The 19,362-nt window shown below is 38.2% G+C and overlaps 2 protein-coding genes across 8 annotated transcripts in view; one reads left to right on the forward strand and one right to left on the reverse strand.

The window, feature by feature from the left end:
- ESF1 (ESF1 nucleolar pre-rRNA processing protein homolog) overlaps positions 1-338 on the reverse strand; it is a 101,886-nt gene extending 101,548 nt beyond the window's left edge. Inside the window, exon 1 of the mRNA XM_036749403.1 lies at positions 83-338. The gene's annotated coding sequence lies outside the window, so the exon portion shown is untranslated. The remainder of the gene's footprint in view (positions 1-82) is intronic.
- A 127-nt stretch (positions 339-465) lies between these two features.
- The window catches only part of NDUFAF5 (NADH:ubiquinone oxidoreductase complex assembly factor 5), a 30,933-nt gene continuing 12,036 nt past the window's right edge, over positions 466-19,362 (forward strand). For 3 of the 7 annotated variants that reach the window (XR_005009816.1, XR_005009818.1, XR_005009817.1), the window contains exons 1-7: positions 508-785; positions 3,537-3,577; positions 8,449-8,512; positions 9,595-9,642; positions 9,739-9,842; positions 11,734-11,773; positions 17,428-17,625. Coding sequence is in view for 4 of the 7 variants with exons in the window: in XM_036748109.1 (XP_036604004.1) it covers positions 540-785; positions 3,537-3,577; positions 8,449-8,512; positions 9,595-9,642; positions 9,739-9,842; positions 11,734-11,773; positions 17,428-17,625 (741 nt within the window). In the remaining 3 variants the exon portion in view is untranslated. Of the gene's footprint in view, positions 786-3,536; positions 3,578-8,448; positions 8,513-9,594; positions 9,643-9,738; positions 9,843-11,733; positions 11,774-17,427; positions 17,626-19,362 lie in introns of those variants that run through there. The other 4 variants (XM_036748109.1, XM_036748110.1, XM_036748111.1 and 1 more) reach the window with 4 other exon arrangements.

A 19,362-nucleotide genomic window follows, 5' to 3' on the forward strand; every position in this document is an offset into this window, starting at 1 on the left:
CTCTATCCATCACGCTACCTGGCTGTCCGAGGTCACAGAGTTTTTAAAGGGGCAGAGCCAGAGCATGAGTAGTTCACCCTACCTCACGCAGCGCCAGAGAGGAAGCCACTCGGAACTCGAACGGGCCGGCTGCTCTTCAAAAGTGTCTATTACTTCCCAAAAGGAGAGGAAGATCGAGGAGAGTGGCTACTACCACTTCTTGACAAGGTCAGGCGAAGACTGTTCACCTCGGCTAGCGACTTTGTTTGAATCTCTTGCGAATTCGCCACCCGGACTTAGAGCAGCAATCAGCTCAGCTCACTTAGCGAGTCCTCACACAGCATCACGTGGAGAAATTCAGGCCCACAACCCTTTGCGTTAATCTCTGGAGCTACGGCAACGGATCAGGGTCAGTCCGGCAGCTTCGCGTTAAGCACGCCTGCAGAAATGTCCTCTAGTACCGCCGCAGCGCATGCGCATGGACGTGAGTGCGCAGGCGTGTCGGCGCGTAGGCGTGGCCGACGAGGAGGTCGCGCGGAGGTTGAGGGCGGCGGGCTGTCATGCTTAGGGCGGCCCTGCTCCCGTGGTGCCGGCGGCTTGGCCAGTCGGCGCCTCCAGCCCAGCCGGGCTGTGGTTGTGGCGGTGGTCAGCAGGGCACATCCCGGGGGACTTCCTCGTACCTTTCCCCGTTGCGCGGCACCGCCCCGGGCGTCGTGAATGTCTTCGATCGGGTGTTGAAGAGGAAACAGAAGAACTGGGCGGCCCAGCAGTTAGAGCACCACAAGTATGACTACCTGAAGGAAGAGGTACGAGTGCCTCGTCTCGGGAGGGCCGGAACGGGGGCCCTCTCCCGGCGCAGATCCCAGCCAGCCACGCTGCCGCGGACCCTAGCTGTGAATGGGTACAGGTAGTCTCCTCTGGCTGGGGATGCAACAAATATGTTTGAAGCGTTGTGCTAAGCCTTGGTATTAGAAAGATAAAACTAGCCCCTGCCCTCAAAGAACCTATTTACATTTTAATGGAGCAGAGTTTAAATCATGCCCCAGTTATTACTGCTATTACAATTTTTCATTTATTTTGCTCTTTAAACTCACCACCCTCATTACAAAAGTGCTATATCACACTAATTTTACACACATGGAAATTGAGACCGGGAGAGGTTAATTGAGGTCACAGCTAGGAAGTGTCAGCAGTAGGATTTGAACTGAGGTCTTCCTGATTCCAAGTTTCAACACTTTAACCTCTCTAAGCCTCATCTGTTAAAAGGGGATAATAATAGTACCTACTCTGCCAAGGTTATTTCGAGGACAGAATGAGATAATATTTGCAAAGTACAATATAAATGTTAGCTATTACTATCTATAAGCTTACTCTTCAGTCCTACTCAACTAGTTCAAATATAAATAATCATCCTTTTTTTCATTCAGTTTCATTTTCAATTCCAGTCTATCCCTTCTCTCACCCATCCCCACCTATGGAGAAGGCAGGACATACAAAACTTTTTCCAAATATAATTTTTAAATATACATAAACTGTCAACTCAAAACACTGTTTTATATCAAAGAAACTAGTTTTTTCCTCTAAAAGTAAACAAAGCTGTTCCGTACAAGTAGATAAAGGGAATCCAGCAACATGGAAAGATTTAGAATGCCAAAAAACCCACGGTAAGTTAGACTTAAAAATGTGAACAAATTTATTAAATAATTTAAAACTAGCTTATGCTAAAACACTACATATTGACTTTATATGAAGAACTTTAGATGCTTTCAATGCATTTGATGTTGCTTAATGGAATGCACAGCAGTTGTCAGCTTAAAGGAACATAAGAATTAAAGGTAGAAAGGACCTTAGAACACATTTAATCTAACTTGCTCTGTTTGTAGAGGAGGAAAATGAGATGGGGAGGGATGAAGTGATTTGCTCAAAGATAGAGGCAGTAAACAGCACAGAAGGGTAGCTAGGTATTGTAGTGGATAGAGCAGGAAGACTTAGTTCATATCCAGCCTCAGACACTTAACTAGCTGTGGGACCCTGGGCAGACCTTGTCTGCCTCACTTTGCTTATGTTTAAAATGAGCTGGAGAAGGAAATGGAAAACCACTTCAGTATCTTTGCCAAACAAACCCCAAAAGGAGTCACGAAGAATCGGACAGGCCTGAAAAAATGACCAAAGAACAACAAAAGCAGCAGAGGCTGTCTTTGAGTTCAAATTCATTTCTCTTCTGTGGTTTAGGTTAGAGCTTTGGCTACTAGCAAATGGATAAGATTTTAAGTTTCCTAAATTCTGTCACCTTTTATTGTGTTTTCAAACTTATATTTGTACTAGTGTAACATCCAAACAGTAATCAGTTGACAAACATTAAATGCCTACTCTATTCTAAACATTATTCTGAACTCTTGGGAATGCAGAAATAAAGACCAAATGATTCCTGCCCACTTGGAGTTTACATTCTATTTGGGGAGATAACACAAACACATATAAGTATATACAAAATAAATAAAAGATAACTTAATTGGCAGCCACTAGCAGCTACAGTAAAAAAAAAATGATTGGGAAAAAAAAAAAACTTGTCTGCCTTCTACCTCTAGTCCTAGAAATTTTATAAATGTCTGATTTAATTTCAGGTTTATAGAGTTAGGGATCTCAGTGATCTCATCAACTTCCTTAGGTTCTACTATCATCTTCATTTTGTAGATGAGTAAACTGAGGCAGAGGTTGTGTCTTGCCTAGGATCACACACCTAAAAGTCGTGAGGCAGAATTTGAACTCGGGTTTTCCTGACTCTCAAGCTTAGCACTGTATCCTCTGTGCCCCCTAGATGCTGATATTCCATTTTCTTCCTCCGTATTTTGTCACAGGCTATCCATAGTGCCTGGAATGCCCCTCTACCTCACCTCTGTCTCTCATAACCCCTAGCTCTCTTCAAGGCTTATTTTGAGTGCCACCTCCTGTATTCCTGAATGCTCCCTATTGCTCTTCCCACCCCCCACGCCAGAAAGCGCTGGTTGTCCCCAGGGCCTGGAATACACTCCTTCTTTACCTTTGCCTCTTAGTCTTACCTTTTTTCCTTTAAGGTACATCTCAGGTACCATCTTTTGCATGAAGCCTTTCCTTTTCACCCCCAACTGCTAGTGACCTTTCTCCAGAACAGCCTTATATTTAACTACTTTGTGCATATTTATTTATTCACATTATAATTATGTTGAATATATTTACATATACATTTACTGTCTCTTAAATTGTAAGTTTCTTGCAAATAGAACTCATTTCTTTCTTTATACTTATATCCCCAAACACCTTGTCTGGCACAATAGTAGGTACCTTACAAATATTTGTTTAATTTATTTTTTATGGATTTTGTATTTACTTATCTTTATACATATATTTTCTCTCTAGTAGAATATAAGCTCCTCCAGGACAAGGATTGTTTTTATTTTATTTGTTGTATCCCCTGCACCTGTTTTTGGGCATGGCACATAGTGGGCACTTAATAAACTTGCAGAATTGAATTCTTATTAGGAAAGTCTGATCATCTTTGTCATTGCTTTTTATTTCAGGTTGGTGGTCGTGTTGCTGACCGTGTATATGATATAGCCAGGTAAAGTAATGGTCAACTTATCAAAGAATCAACTCTGAGCCAGAATCTTATTTTGATGTTCTGTCATTTCTTGTGAGTTCTCCCTCTAGTGATGCAGACTGAAGCTTATCCACACCTTCTCATTTTGCCTATTTTTGTCTATGTCCTTCTAGAATTCCTCCCAATATATTAGAGTTCTTGCTTTCAGTGTCTTCGTATTGCTTTGATAAAAAGTGGAGCATGCTATCTGTCCACCATTTATCCCCTGTTGCATTACATGACAAAATCATAGAATTTTAAAGTTGAAAGGGATAGTAGAGTATCTTTAGTCCAGTTTATTACCTGAACAAGGGTATAACAAATGTTCATCTAGTTTTTCACTTGTAAGTACTCCAGTGTGGGGCAATCTACAACCTTCAGTCTACCTTTTAATAGCTCTAATTAATAAGTATTAGCTTATTTCAAGCCTAAACTTAACTCTTTGCCACTTCTGCCTATTGCTTCTAGGCCTTCCCTCTGGGGACAGAAAAAACAAGTCTAGTCTGTTTCACGTTACAGCCCTTCAAATACTTGAAGACAGCTATTATGTCTGCTAAGTTTTCTCTTCTCTAACCTCAACATCCTTAGTTCCTTCAATCAGAAAAACCTCTCAGTAGATCCTTCCATCCCTAACTATCATCTTATATCTCTTCTGCCCTTTGTACTAAACTATTTGAAAAGGCCACCTGCAATAGGTCCCTCCAATTTTTCTCCTCATGATCTCTTCTTAACTCCTTACAATATAGTTTTCATCCTTATTCCACTGAAGCTGCTCTCTCCAGTTACCATTGTTCTCTTAGTTGACAAATTCAAAGGCCTTTTCTCAACCTTCCTTCTCCTTGACCTCTTTGCAGCCTTTGACACCATTGATCATCCTCTCTCTTTTCTCCCTAGGTTTTCAAGATACTAGTCTCTCCACCTGTATGACCACTTCTCTCTTTTCTTTGCTGGTTCTTCCTCCACATCATGCCCACGGTTTTGTCCTGGGTCTTCCTCTCCTTTCCCTCTATACTATTTCACTTGGTGATCTCTTCAGCTCCCATGGATTTAATTACCATCTCTGTGCTGATGATTCTCAAATCTACTTTCTTGCACCAAACTCTCCCCTCATCTCCAATCTCACATCTCCATCTGCCTCGCATCTCAAACTAGATATCTAGTAGACATCTTGAACTCAATATGTCCAAAACAGAACTCATTATTTTTCCCCCTAAACCCTTCACCTCCTACCTTCTTCATTATTATAGAGGGCAACTGTTGACTTTGCACAGCCCTCTCTTAAATCCACTTCATTTGCATGTCATTGCATCACCACCACCCCCCCCCACCCCCCCCCACCCCCCCCACCCCCCCCCCCCCCCCCCCCCCCCCCCCCCCCCCCCGATGATATGATCCTTTTCGAGAACAAAGGACAAATAACAACTTCTGTGAGTAGTAGTAGGAATTGCCCCACTGGGGACCCAGCTGCTACTGGCCAGTTGGGCAACACAGCTCCTTTCTTTTTCTTTCTTTTCCTTCCTTCCTTTCTTCTTTCCCTCTGTCCTCATAAGGTACATAGGGTGCTCTGCCCAAAGGAATGTAAATTTTCATCTCTGAAACATAGCAAGTTAGCTTGGGGTTTAGCAGCTAGACTTCTTTTTTAAGGACCACCCTTAAACCCAAATCACTCTGGCTCTCATTATTTGGCCAACAATAGTTCCTCGACCAAGCCCCACTTTGTCATTGTTTGGGGCCTGATTGGCTCAGAGTGAATGTAAAAAGCAATTGTTTCTGTTTTGGCCAGAAACCCTGAGAGTCTTCCCCTCCCAGATTAATTTTTTTTTACTAGGTAAAATAGGCCATTCTCTGTCTCATTTCTTACTTAGCCTTAATCACTAAATGGCACTGCCTCAGTCAAAGTGAGACCTGTTAAAGACCCTAGCTTAAAAGGCCAATGTCTCTCACTGCATCCAGAGCTATCTTCAGTCTTCCTCATCTGTATCTTGCCACTGGACCCAGATGGCTCCTGAGGAGAAAGTGAGGCTGCTGACTTTGTACAGCCCTCCCTCACTTAAATCCAATTCACTTGTATGTCATGGCATCACTTCCCTGATGTCATGGTCCTCTTCAGGAATGGATAAACAACAACAGAGAGCAACACATCCCTCCCAGTCCCTCAGGTTCAAAGCTTAGGCATCATTCTGGATTCCTTATTGTCTCTCACCCCCACAGCCAAACTCATGCCAAGCAAGGCTTATTGATTTCTTCTTTGTAACATTGCTTGAATATGTTCCTTCTCTCCTCTGACACTGCCACCAGTCTGGTGCAGGTCCTCATCACCTCATGCCTTGATTATTGCAGTAACCTGCTGGTGGTTCTGCCTGATGTAAGTCTCTTCCCACTCCAATCCATCCTTCATTCAGCCACTAATGTGATTTTCCTAAAATGAAGGTCTGATTCTGTCACTCCTCTACTCCATTAACTCCAGTGGCTTCCTGTTAAAGCCTCCAGGAGCAAATACAAAATGTTCTGTTTGGCATTCAAAGCCCTTCATAATTTAGCCCCATCTACCTTTCCAGTCTTGTCACACCTTTCTCCCTAACATGTACTCTTTTATCCAGTGACATTGGCTCCTGGTTGTTCCACAAATGTGATACTCCAGGCATTTTCTCTGGTTGTTCCATGCCTGGGGCATTCTCCCTCTGCTGACTACTGACTTCCCTGGTTTCCTTTGAGTCCCAACTAAAATCTCATCCTTCCCTAATCCCTCTTAATTCCAGTGCCTTCCCTCTGTTAGTTATTTTCTATTTCTCTTATATATAGCTTGTTTGTACATATTTGTTTGCATGTTGTCTCCCCTGTTAGATCATGAGCTACTAGAGCTCAAAGCAAAACAGTCCAGATTGACTTTTTGGCCCAAGCAAGCAAACCTATGCAGCTCTTCACTCACCAGGATTCTGCTTCATTCAATTAAATTTCACCATCTTTTTCTATACAGAAAAGTATCTGCCAAACCTGACTTTCTCATTTCTGCTTTTCCCTCAGATCAGAGAGGGGCAGCAAAGAGCAGCAGGTACTTGGGGGAGGATTTGCCTCTCTTAACTAATAGGTAGAAATGAAGAGCAGTAGTTGAAATCTAAGCAGTTGAAACTTTGTCAGCTGATTGCACCTGCTGCTTGTTACTTCGGATAGAACTATTTTTGCCCCATTGCTGAGACCTCCTCACTTTCCCTTTCATCAGCTTTTGACCTCTCTAACCATTTCTGGTTACTTAAAACAGAAGCTCTTGGTACTATAACTCACCTTTCGCTTATGGGGTAACATCTCAATAAATATTACCTAAAAAATAAACAATCCTTATGTAATTATCCTTCAGTCTTCAAATAGTTTTTTGATTTCTTTTGTTTTTCATTTTTAATCTCTTAAGTCTTAAGTTATATTCAGATGATTTAGTGGTCATAATCCTCTGCAGCTCTGAATTTTTTTTGAAAGATCCTCAGCAACATTCTTTGTTATTGAAATTTAGTATCTTCACACATACCTTCACTTCTTAATAAATAAAAAAGCTTCTGCTTTTTTAGTCCATTAGACTATTAACATACAAATGAAGTGACTCCCTCCACATTTTACAAAGTGATTTAGTCTTTATAGGTATACCACAATTTGCATTTTCTGTCACAAACTGCTCAAATTCCATCTGAAAATAATAATTCTTTACAAGGGTACTTTAGCAGTTTTTATTAAACTTTCAACTCTCCTGCTCCTTTTAGGCATCAAAGTATATATGGAGAAGTAAAATCTTATATCCTTTACTAGTTGATTTAATTCTTTTTCTTTATGTAACCGAACTTATTCTTCCACTTTTTCAGCAGTAAACTACTCTGTGTAAAAGGACAATATATTATAAGAATAGTACTTTGTACATAATATAATTTTAAAAGCAAAATATGCTATTTTCTTAGGGTAGTGGTGTTCTTAGGATCCATATCATTTATTTGGAGTCTTTAATAATTAAATAATTAAATTTAGCAATTTAATAATTGAATCCCCATGTTGGTTGTTTGGTTGGTTGTACATTGTTCTTGAAGAAAACAAATGACATCACTATGCTAGAGTCAAGGTATAGTGTGTTAGACTGTGGCTGATCAAACCAATACAAGCTTGGAAGTACAAATAGTCCACATAAACATTTGGAGTGGATGTCTCTAAATTTGCACATCTCACATTTCTTTTGAGCTACCGCAATTCTATTTTACTCATAGAGCACAGTGCCTTCTTTGATGCAGGCACACCATGCTCGGTGGTCCTTTGCCAGTGACTCCCACGTCTTACATTTGATTCCAAAGTTCTTTAGAGAGACTTTGAGAGTGCCCTTGAATCACTTCTTCTGACCTTCATGTGAGTCCTCGCCTTGTGAGTTCTCTGTAAAAAAGTCTTTTAGGCAAACATATTTTTGGCATTTGAACAATGTGTCCAGCCCATCAGAGCTGCACTTTCTGTAGTAGAGTTTGAATGCTTGGTGGTCTAGCTTGAGAAAGGACCTCAGTATACCTTATTTTGCGAGGTGAGCTCAGAATCTTCCTAAGACAATTCAAATGGAAGTAATTCAGTTTCCTGCCATGGCTCTGATAGACTGTCCAGGTTTCATAAGCATACAACAATGAGGTCAGCACAAGAGCTCTGTAGACCTTCAGCTTGGTAGGCTTAATACCTCTTCTCTCTTCCACTTTTCCTTGGGAGCCTCCCAAACACTGACTAAACTTAAAAATAGGGGTAACTAGTTTAAAAAAAAAGTTAACAAAGATGTTAACTTGGAACTTGGAAACTATTTCACGTGTTGTGGTACTATGAAAATGTCTTTTTTTTTTTCTTAGAGATTTTCCCCTTGCTTTGGATGTTGGCTCTGGAAGAGGTTATATAGCACATCATTTAAATAAGGTATATTTATGTGATGATTTTTCTTTCAGAAATGATGAAATTCTTGACATTTTAAAGTAGAAATCTAAGTCCTTATAAAATGATAAAAAGTACGTATAAAATTTAAATTTTTGTTTGTTAAAATATATGTAGCATAAAAATGGTAGAATCTGTTTTCCATTCTTTCCTCAATGACTCATTTTTATTTATGATAATTTTATGTTCTTTTTCCAAAAGTTAATAGTAATAATTCACTTTCTTTTTTTTTGTCATAAATACAAGTGTTTCTACAATCAGTTTTCTTGAATGGTTACATTTGTAATACAGTGAGTGTTTGCATTGTATGTACTTTTAAAAAATACCTTACCCATAATTCACTTTAGTTTTTGTACATTTCAAACTTAACCAATGATTCCCAACAAGAAATAGTCTAATTGAAACTAGAGTAGGTACTTAATAAATGCTAGTTGCTTGACTAACTGAATAACCTAGGGTATTGATTATAGATACTCAGTTTTTACATTTGTTCTGTTTTTTGTTAGTGCAGAATGGACATGGATTATAATGAATTGAATCATTACTCAAACTACAATTATTGAATATGTACTAATACTTAGTAAGGTACTGTGTTGGGCATCCTGGATTCTTCAGTTTAGCTTAACAAATGTTTATTATACACCTTCTATGTACAAGGCATTATATAAGATGCTGGGGATATAAACAGTAAATAAAACATTTCCTGCCCTCAAGAAGCTTATATTTTAGGGTGTGTGTATGTATGTGTCTATGTATATGTCTTTCTTTCTCTTTTCCCTTCTCTTTGAGCCTGGTTCAGCTCACCTATGAAAAGTTTGTTTTTTAGATTGTGATTACCCACAATGATGTTCTCCATCTTTTTAGTAAAAATTAATTATATACATTTTAAAATTTATCTCATACAACTAATTGAATTTGCTTTATTCTGTACTTGTTTTATTTAGAAATTTTTACTTGATAAGATTTTTATTGCTGAAAAATCATTATTCATGATTTTATTCTTTTTAGCAATTTCAATGGCAAAAATATTTTTATCAGTTTAACCAAATTTGTATTATTTTTTTTAGGAAGTTGTTGGAAAATTTTTCCAAGCAGACATTGCAGAAAATGCTTTGGTATGTAGTTCACAACACTATATTGGTATCAGTTTAATAATGATCGTGTTAGTAATTGGCATTCTGTGAAATGAGTCTCAACTTTTTTAATTATAGAAAAACACCTTAGAAACAGAAATACCTACTGTCCGTCTGTTAGCTGATGAAGAATTTCTTCCCTTCAAAGAAAATACATTTGATCTGGTTGTTAGCAGTTTAAGGTTGGCATTTCATTTTTACTTTATTTCTTTTGATTCTCTATCAATAATTATTTGCTACAAAGGTTTAATCTTAAGAGAAGAACAGATAGTTCACTCTGTGTCAGTTCATTGAAAAAATTAATAACTTTGAAAATTTGTAGGATATAAAGTAAATCCACACATATCAGTATCTCTACATAATATCAATAGAACCCAGTAGGAAGAGATAAAAAGAGAATAACTACAGAATATATAAAATAATTGGGAGCCTATCTGCCAAGATACATAGAAAAATTTTGTAAATAGATCTGTAAAACATTGTTTACGGAAGTAGACAGACCTAAATAATTAGAAAAAAAATTAATTAGAATGTGTAAAATGAGTCACTATAATAAAAAATGATATTAAAACTACAAATGGTTACATTTAAGAACTAGAAAAAATAATAAAATTCATGTGGAGGCAAAAATAAAATGTTGAAGGAAATAATAAAAAGACATAGAAATGAAGGGATCTACTAGTGCCAGACCTAATTCTCAAAACAATTTGACTTTGGTTAAAATAGTTTAAAAAAAAAAAAAGATCTATTCGTGCAACACGTTGGGTAGTCCAGCTTTTCCATAACTAGCTCTTTTTGTCTACACCTTTCCTCTAGAACCATTTTCCCCCTTGTGCTATGATATCCCTTCTGCCTTCTGATTCTCACCTCAAACACTGTGGGTCTTTTAATCTCAGATTCTCTAATTTAGTAGCTGATTATTGCAATTTCTTTATGTGTGTTCACTAGTCATATGTATTTTTTTTTCCATGTAGGTGAGCCATAGCATTTTTACCAGCATAGCTATGCCTACCTAGATGACTGATTACCTAAGGACATTCAGAATAGAACACAAAAATGACAACGTATAGTATTTGTTAAAATCTTTGCTATATTCTGTCAGTTTCTGATTTAAATATTGGACAGTGTCCAACATGAGGTAGACTTAAATTTTATGTAATATTTTATGTTATTTCTGACATTTTTAAAGGAGTAGCAAATTATTTAAAGTCACTGAGTTATCACACTTAGCAGTAATTTTTTTAAAATTGTGTTTTGCCTTTGCTTTAGAATGTTTAGATCTGCTAATCAATTATAGTTTTCAACTGTCAACACCTATTTGAAAGACATTGATCAAGTGGAGAGTATTTTTAGAACTGAAATGTAATTCATTGTTATAGCTAAAGCATTTGAACTTGTAAATAAGTCCTTGTTTTTACAATTTTTGATAACAAGGACTTGGGTAATAGTAGAGCCCTTGCTGTTTAAGCTAAGTGTTAGCAGTGGTAGCATTGGGAGTTAATTTTCCTATTTTGGCTAATAGAGAAACAGGACATTAAGTCACTAGATTTAAATTTGGAAGGAACTTTAGATATTGTATAATCTAATTCTCCTTATTTGATAAATGAGCCCTCTGAATCCAAATCTATTGCTATTTCCCTTGTGCCATACTGCTTCCCATTTAGATGGTTTAAATTGCAAGTAAAACTAGTAGACTGAATTTCTTCCTAACAGATGGATGTTGTACAGAATAGAATTTTATAGTTAAAAAGGACCGTAGAGATCATCTCATCTAAGTCCCTCATTCTACAGATGAAGAAATGAAGTCTAGGGAGTTGAAATTGTTTGCTTACGGGTCCCATACCTAGTCACTAGCAGAAATGGGACTAGAACATAGGTTTTCTTTCAAATAAAGTGATGAGAATTACTAGGATAGAGTTTTAAGTAATTGAAAATTTGAAAGTTGTCCCTATGCCCCTTAAAAAGTATGAGAGCCCCCAGTAGACTTAGAGCACCCTAGTTTTAAGGCACTATACATCAAGATTAACATTTTTTTTGCATTAAAATGTAACAGATAATGTTTTTATATTTCAGTTTGCATTGGGTGAATGACCTTCCTAGAGCATTTAAACAGGTGAGAAAAAATATTGATACATCTTTTTATTATAATTTAATAATACTATTATGGGCCCATCATTAAATATACTATAGTCATTACAAGTTTTAAGAAATTAATATAGCTACACAAACTCTTAACTAATTTTGTTTAAAATTTGCTTATAGATCAAACATGGAGTGTTATCTTAGAATTAAAATCAATAAATACTTATTGAGCTATGTGCATGGTATTTTAATAGATGGTCTGAGGGATACTGAGAAATATAAAAGAAGTTCTTAAGATTAAAAACTTAAGGAGATAAAACATAAATATGTAAAAAGTTATACAGCTATGAGACAGAAGTACAAGAAATATTATAAATCAGTTAAATGATTACTTGGCAAACTAGTGGTAGAAGTCATGTTCTCCAAATTTTTTTTATCGCACATTTCTGTCAGTTAAAAAAAAGTGTGCATGCATCCCCAATGCATCTGTATTTATTTATTTACAAGTGATAAAAATGGACCAGTGTATTGGCCATTGCAATTATAAAATTAACTTCACAACAATCAGTCAACAAGCTTTTATTAAACCCTAAATGCTGTGATATAAATATTAGATGGGGTTACACAGCAAATATTCTTAAAAATAACTGGGGGTTGTAGTGTACTCCAGGGTCAATATGTCAGTAGTATGTTGTGACAGCCAATAAAGCTAATTAAGAGAGTTACAACTTCTTCATTAGGAGAAATATTCTTCTATATTCTCCTATATTCCTATATGCCTATATTCTATCAATAAGAGAGGTGATGCTCCTATTATACTTTTCTCTAGACACATCTTGTCTTTGGAAGTATTGTATTGGTTCTGGATGCTGTGGTTTAAGAACACCATTGATAAGGTAGAGAATGTCCAGAGGAGGGTCCAAGTCATATGATGGTAGGTTGAAAGCACTGGGCATGTTTAACCTGGAGAAGAGAAGACTTGAGGCTGGGGAAGAACATGACAGCGCTCTTCCAAGTATTTGAAAGGCTCTTATATGGAAAAGGGATCAGACTTGTCCTGTTAGGGTCAAGAGGACAGAACAAGAAACAATAGATGGAAATTGCAAAGAGGCAATTTAGGCTAGATGTGAGGAAAATTTTCAAACCATTAGAGTTATCCCACAGTAGAATGGACTTCTTTGAGAGGTAATGGGTTCTCCCTCCTTGGTGGACTTGACAAAAACTGGGTGATCACTTGTTGAGTATATTGTAGTAAGGATTCTGTTTGGTGATACATGGTTTGGACCATGTAACTTCTTACTGTAAAATTCTTTGATTCTGTGAATTATATACATTAGAAAATTAGAAATTAAAAAGGGATGAAATAAAGATGAAATTATTTGATCCTAGAATCCATAGTGAGCCAGCAGTGTTTATTGAGTACTTGATCTGACATAATCTAGGCTGCACCTGAGGAAAATCACTTTGCAGACTGTGGAAGATGAATTAAAGAGGGGAGAGTTGAGGCCGAAGGGTCAATTAAGGGGCTGTGTTAATAGTCTAAAAGATGATAAGGACCTGAATTTGGTTGGTATCTATGGGAACAGAGAGAAAGGGATATGCCATAGATATTGTGTAGGAAAAAATGAAAAGATCTGTGAAGTTGGGTAACTAACAGGGAAGTTAGAAAGATGTGGATTTGGGCAGAAAGGTAACATAAACAGGTCTGTAGATCACAACTCATCCATACCCACTTGCCCTTTGCAAACTGCATTCTCCCTTGAAAGTGCTATTATTCACTGGTCATTGCAGAGCACGGATCCCACCCTACGGAATATACGTAGGGCTTCTTAAAATTTTTCCACTCTCTACCCCTTCAGCACTTCTTAAATGTGGAGTTGTGACCCACAGGTTAAGAAGTGCTGAATTCTAGGGGTAGGTGGTGGGTAGGAATATTTCCAGTGACACCTGATTCCAGCCTTTGTTAGCAGTTAGAGTATAACTTAACTGAAAGGCCAACAGTAGACTGCGTGGTGTGGCATTGGGACCTTTGGATTTTTTGCTATAATATTCCTGGAATTCTTCCTTTTTGGGTTCCTTTCCTGAAGTAATTAGTAGCTTCTGTCTTTACTTTATTCCCAGTTCTAAAAGCCTTGGGCATTTTTCATTTATGATTTCTTGACATTATAATGACATTGTACCTTGGCATCATAATGTACAGGCTTTTAAAAAAGTCATCATTTTTAGCGAGTCAGAATTTATTTAACAGTTGCTAGATCTAGACACTGTGCTTTGGTGTGGAGGTACAGAGACAAAAATTAAATAGTTATTCCCCTCCAGCAGTTTTTGTTCACTCTGGTGAGATGACACATGCATGTAGAAGTATATACAAAGTAAATACCAGATGATTTTGTGGGAGAAAGCACTAGTAGCTGAGACTTAAACTGAGCTTTGGATGAAGTGAGGACCTCTAAGAAGTTAGAGGAGAAGGAGTATTCTGGGAGAAGAACTGAAGAAGGTGAGTGTGGCTGATTCATGAAAGGAATCATGTGTGATAAAGCTGCAAAGGGAAATCAAAGGCAGGTTGTGAAAGACTTTTAATGCCAAGTATAGAAATTTGTATTTGACCATATGGGCAATAGGAAACAACTGGAGTTTGTTCAGTAGGAGAATGACATGGTCAGACCTGTACTTGAAGCACAGAAAAATCATTTTGGCAACTGTGTAGAGGGTGAATTGGAGTAGGAAATGAGGCAGAGCAGCCAATTAGGAAGTCATTGCACGTTCAAGTGAGAAGTGATAAAGGACTGAACTGTTGTCATGGCCATGATTATAGAGTGGAATAGATGGATCTGAGAGACTGGGCAATCGATTGGATTTTTGTAGGATGAGAGAGTAAGGAGTCGATCTGGATTTTTGGAAGGATGACGGAGCCCTTAATGGAAACCAGGAGGTTTGTGGGGAATGAAATGAGTTGTTTTGGACATGTTGAGTTTGAGATATTCATGGGACATCCTTTTCAAAATATTCAGTAGGCAGTTGATGATATAGTCCTGGAACTCAAGGGAGACTAGGGCTAACCTGGGAGATATTTGCAGAGAGCTTATAGATAGTTAAACCAGTGGGAACTGATGAGATCAAGTGAGAGTATAAAGAGAAGAGGAAGCAGCACAGAGCCACCTGTGCTTTGGGGACAGGATGTGGATGATAAGCCTGCAGGAGACTTAGAAGGAATGGTCATATCAGTAGGAGAACCAAGAGAGAGTAGTGTTGTGAAATAAAAAGGAGCAGGAATGGTTGAGACTTTCCTCCTGTCAAATGAATAGGTAGTAATAAACCTGGGATTGGAAGTCAGGACACCATGGTACTCTTTCTACTATGTGATGGTAATTAACAGATACTGTAAAGAGAAATATGGTAGTTAACAGAAATGGAGAAGCCAGGATGGAGAGATGACTTTGGGGAAAGATGCCAAGTTTTGTTTTTGTTTTTTGTTCGGAAGGAGGGGAAGCTCAGTTTTTAAAATGACCTGACACTGCCCTCTAGTGGAAACTGTGTATAGTATTCTAATTATGCAGCCAGCCTATCTGTGAATGTGCATTTGAAGAAAATCACACTTAAACAGCAGGAAAACATGGATGTCATAATAGGAGTCTGTTATCCACAAAAGATGAAAGTTCCTCAAATCCTAGTCTATTCTCAGATACTCTGATTTCATCACCGAGCAAGGGAACGACATCCTACTAAAAAAGGATGCAAGGGTCTGGGGAGGGCAGCAGGGGAACAGAACCTCTTGTCCCCTTTAGAGTTTGGGTAGAGGGCCTACTTTTGCCAAGGGGATGTCAAAGATTTAGAAAAGCCCCAGAAAGGTGCTGAGCTTGTCAGTCTTCTGCAGCAGCTTGTTGAAGATCTGACTCCTGAACTGTGTCTTATATGAAAGAGTCATGAGAATGGTGCACTAGGACAGCAGCATTGTGGTTATGTAGCATGTGGCCAGGATGCTAAAGGTTAGGTAGGGCCAGAAGAAGAAGGTACTGTAGAATATGTAGGGGAAAGTGGGACCATTGAGAACAGTGAGACTCACCAGGCTCTCTGTCCAGATCCATCTCCCTGGTGTTGAAGGTTGACCTTGGAGCTGAGAGCTAAGTGAATGATAGACCAGTGGCAGGATGGCCAAGGATCCCACCTGGAGAGCATAGACAAGCATGATAGCCAGTGGAACAAAGGTGATAAGAATCATCAGGTTTTCGAAAGCTATATACTTGAATCTAGAACTTCTGGTATAGGGAGAAGCTGGACTGGACTCCAAAGAAAGATGAGGGCCTGGTGTTTCATCTTGAGCATAGATGAGTAGTAGGGACAGGCAATGCCGATGTAGCCCACTGTGTAGCAGAAGATGCCATCTTGCAGCTCCAAAAGATCCTCCCCCAGCATATGGCCATTGTTCTTCATGTTGTCAGTGCCCTTGGAAGAATTGTAGGTGTTGATGCAGTGCCCTACAGCACCCACAGAGTCATGTCTGAGTTGCAGGGAGCCCTGGGGCCAACATGTGCTTAGGGCCATGGGGGTGAACAACATGCTAAACTTCTGCTGGCCCTGCAGCTATTCTCCTGCATGATCACAGCCAGGTCCCTAGTTGGAGCTCTCTCTGGCCCAGTGTTTGAGGGGATAGTTGATGGAAACACTTAGCAGGTAGTTAAAGCTGTGGAACTAGAGCTTGGAAGAAAGATATAGGCTGACAAAACAGACTTGGGAGCCTTGTACAACATTATGTGGTAGGGAAGCATTGGATTTGGAGTCAGACAGTCTAGCTTCCTGTCCCAGCTACATCCCTTATTAGCACTTTGGCTTTGGGCAGGTCACTTACTTGTACTGCTTAACCTCACAAGGTTTTTTGGAAACTTCATTGTTTTATAAAGCACTGTGTAATGTGAAATTACTGTTATACTCTGAATGTGGCTCAAGTGTCTAAGAAAGTGTACAAGAAGAAAAAAAAAATAGAGCAAATCTTAAGAGTAACTTCATTTAACGGGAAGAAAGAGGCAGAGCCAAAAAAAAGGTGACTGTAAAAAGGCAATTGTCAAGAGCCAGTGGAGTATATATTTGATGTGCTCTGAATATTGCTTTTTAGTATTTTAAAATGTTAAATTCAAGTTATCTTAACTAGGAAGTTGATTTTATGAGCCCTATCTTAAAGTAGAATCTCCTTTCCTTATCAAGATCAAAGTATTACCAAATACTTTACCACATTCCAGAATATGGCTTGAACTATATGAGTAAGAATATGGTTATCCAGTTCACTTCTGATATTGATCTGCTAGAGTTATTAATTGGAAATTAGTTCTAAAGGCAGGAAAATAATCAGTGAGAGATCTTCTTTTCAGTTAAAAGATAGAGGTATCCTCATTTATGTTTCAGATTATGCAGTGTTTAAATGTACAAATGTCTACTCCTAGCTATGTGATGGCGGAATGAACGAATTGCATAGCAGTAGTTGTCATTTACATGTAGAAGTTATTGATTAGAACATCAGATCATTTAAATGTATTTGCCAATATTCCATATGGGAGTGATAATTATGAGATATTAGATTGTTGCATGCATAAATAAATTTACTGTACTTGCCCTCTAAATCAATCTAAAAGTGTAAGTAGAATTAATTTTGGGATTAGTGCTTATTCTGAACAGATTTTTGTCGTCTTACAGATTCATTATGTTTTAAAACCAGATGGAGTTTTTATTGGCGCAATGTTTGGAGGGGATACACTCTTTGAGCTTCGATGTTCTTTACAATTAGCAGAACTGGAAAGAGAAGGAGGATTTTCTCCACACATTTCTCCTTTCACTGCTGTCAGTGATCTGGGCCATCTGCTGGGAAGAGCTGGTTTTAACACACTGACTGTGGTAACTATTAAGAGCAAGAATCAAGTAACCTTTACTTGTGCAACTCAGAAACAGCTAAAAATTTTTCTTGATTTTGAAGGACTATTGGAAAATACTGATGTTGTTATTCAAATTCCAAGTGCCACAATTTTCAGTAAAAACCTCCTATTATTATCACTTAATTGAGCTCTAAGGATTTAATTTTTAATCTAGCCTAGGTAATTCACTTTTAAAAAACAGCATAAATGCAGCTGTCCCTCTTTCAGAAAAGATGATGAATTCCAGGAATGGGGGGAAAGCCCTACTGAGCAGAGCACAGAGAGATATGTTAGGGATCAAAGACTAGCCCAGTTTAGCTAGAGCATAGAGAAGAGTTACAGATAAGCCTGTAAAAGTACAATTATACCAGATTGTAGAAGTTCTTAAATGCCTGGTAGAGTTTCAACTTTTCTTTATCAGTAAAGTGCTACTGAAGTTTTTTGTGTAGAGAAAGTAACATGACTGGTGTGAATAATAGTCAGCAGTCAGTAAAAATTTATTAAGTGCCAGGCACTCCACTAAGCACTGGGGATATAAAAAGAAGCAAAAGACAGTCCCTGCCCCCAAGGAACTCACAGCCAAATGGGGGAGGCAACAAGGAAACAAATATGTACAAACAAGCAATACAGCTATATAAATGTACTTTATACAAGCTATAGATATAATATACCTTATTTCCTGTTTATGGAAATAATTGACAGAGGTAAGGCACTACAACTAAGAGGAATTCAGAAAGGCTTCCTATGGAAGATGGGATTTTAGTTGGGACTTAAAGGAAGCCAGGTGAAGATGAGAGCAAGAACATATCAGGTATGGGAGACAGTCAGAGAAAATGCCTGGAGCATGGAGATGGAGTTTCAATAGCTAGAAAGCCAGTGTAACTGTATTGAAGGATACATGTAGAGCAGTAAGGTGTAAGAAGACTGGAAGGGATATAAAGCGCTTTAAATACAAAACAGAGCATTTTATATTTGATCGTAGGGGTGATTGGAAACCAGTGGAATTTAGTAAGTTGAGGGGTGACATGCTCAAACCTGTGCTATAGGAAAGTCACTTTTGTGTCTGAATGAAGGCTGGATTGGAGAAAAGACTTGAACCATGCAGATTCACCAATAGGCTGTTGCTGTAGTCCAGATGTTGCAGAGTTGAAGTTGCAGAGTTGCCAATAGATTGGAAGTGGTGAGAGATAATGAGGAGTTGAAGATAACTCCTAGCTTTTGAACCTGAGTTTCTAGGAAGATGCTGGGTAGGGAGGGTTTAGGGAGAAAGATAATGAATTTGGTTTTGGACATGTTGAGTTTAAAATATCTACTGGACAGCCAGTTTGAGATGTCTGAAAGGTAGTTAGAAATGTGAGACTGGAGGTCAGTGGAAAACTTAGGGCAGGATAGGTAGATTTGGGAATCCTCTGCATAGAGATGATAATTAAGGCTGTGGGAGCTGATTACTTCACCAAGTGAAATACTGTAGAGGGAGAAGAAAAGAGGACCCAGGACAAAATCCTGATTAAGATTGTTCAGGTTCTATATTATAATAATTTTTACATTCAGTACATAGAACAGTATATATGCTTTGCATATACAATGTTTTCAAAAGTCAGTTTCTGACATTTATATGAAGGATGGATTGGAAAGGAAAGAATTGAAGTGAGTAGTCCTGTTAGAAGGCTGTCATCATGAGATAGAAGAAATTTGAATTAAAATGCCCTATAGTTTAGGA

The sequence above is a fragment of the Trichosurus vulpecula genome, chromosome 3, assembly GCF_011100635.1.
Source record: "Trichosurus vulpecula isolate mTriVul1 chromosome 3, mTriVul1.pri, whole genome shotgun sequence".
NCBI lineage: Eukaryota > Metazoa > Chordata > Mammalia > Diprotodontia > Phalangeridae > Trichosurus > Trichosurus vulpecula.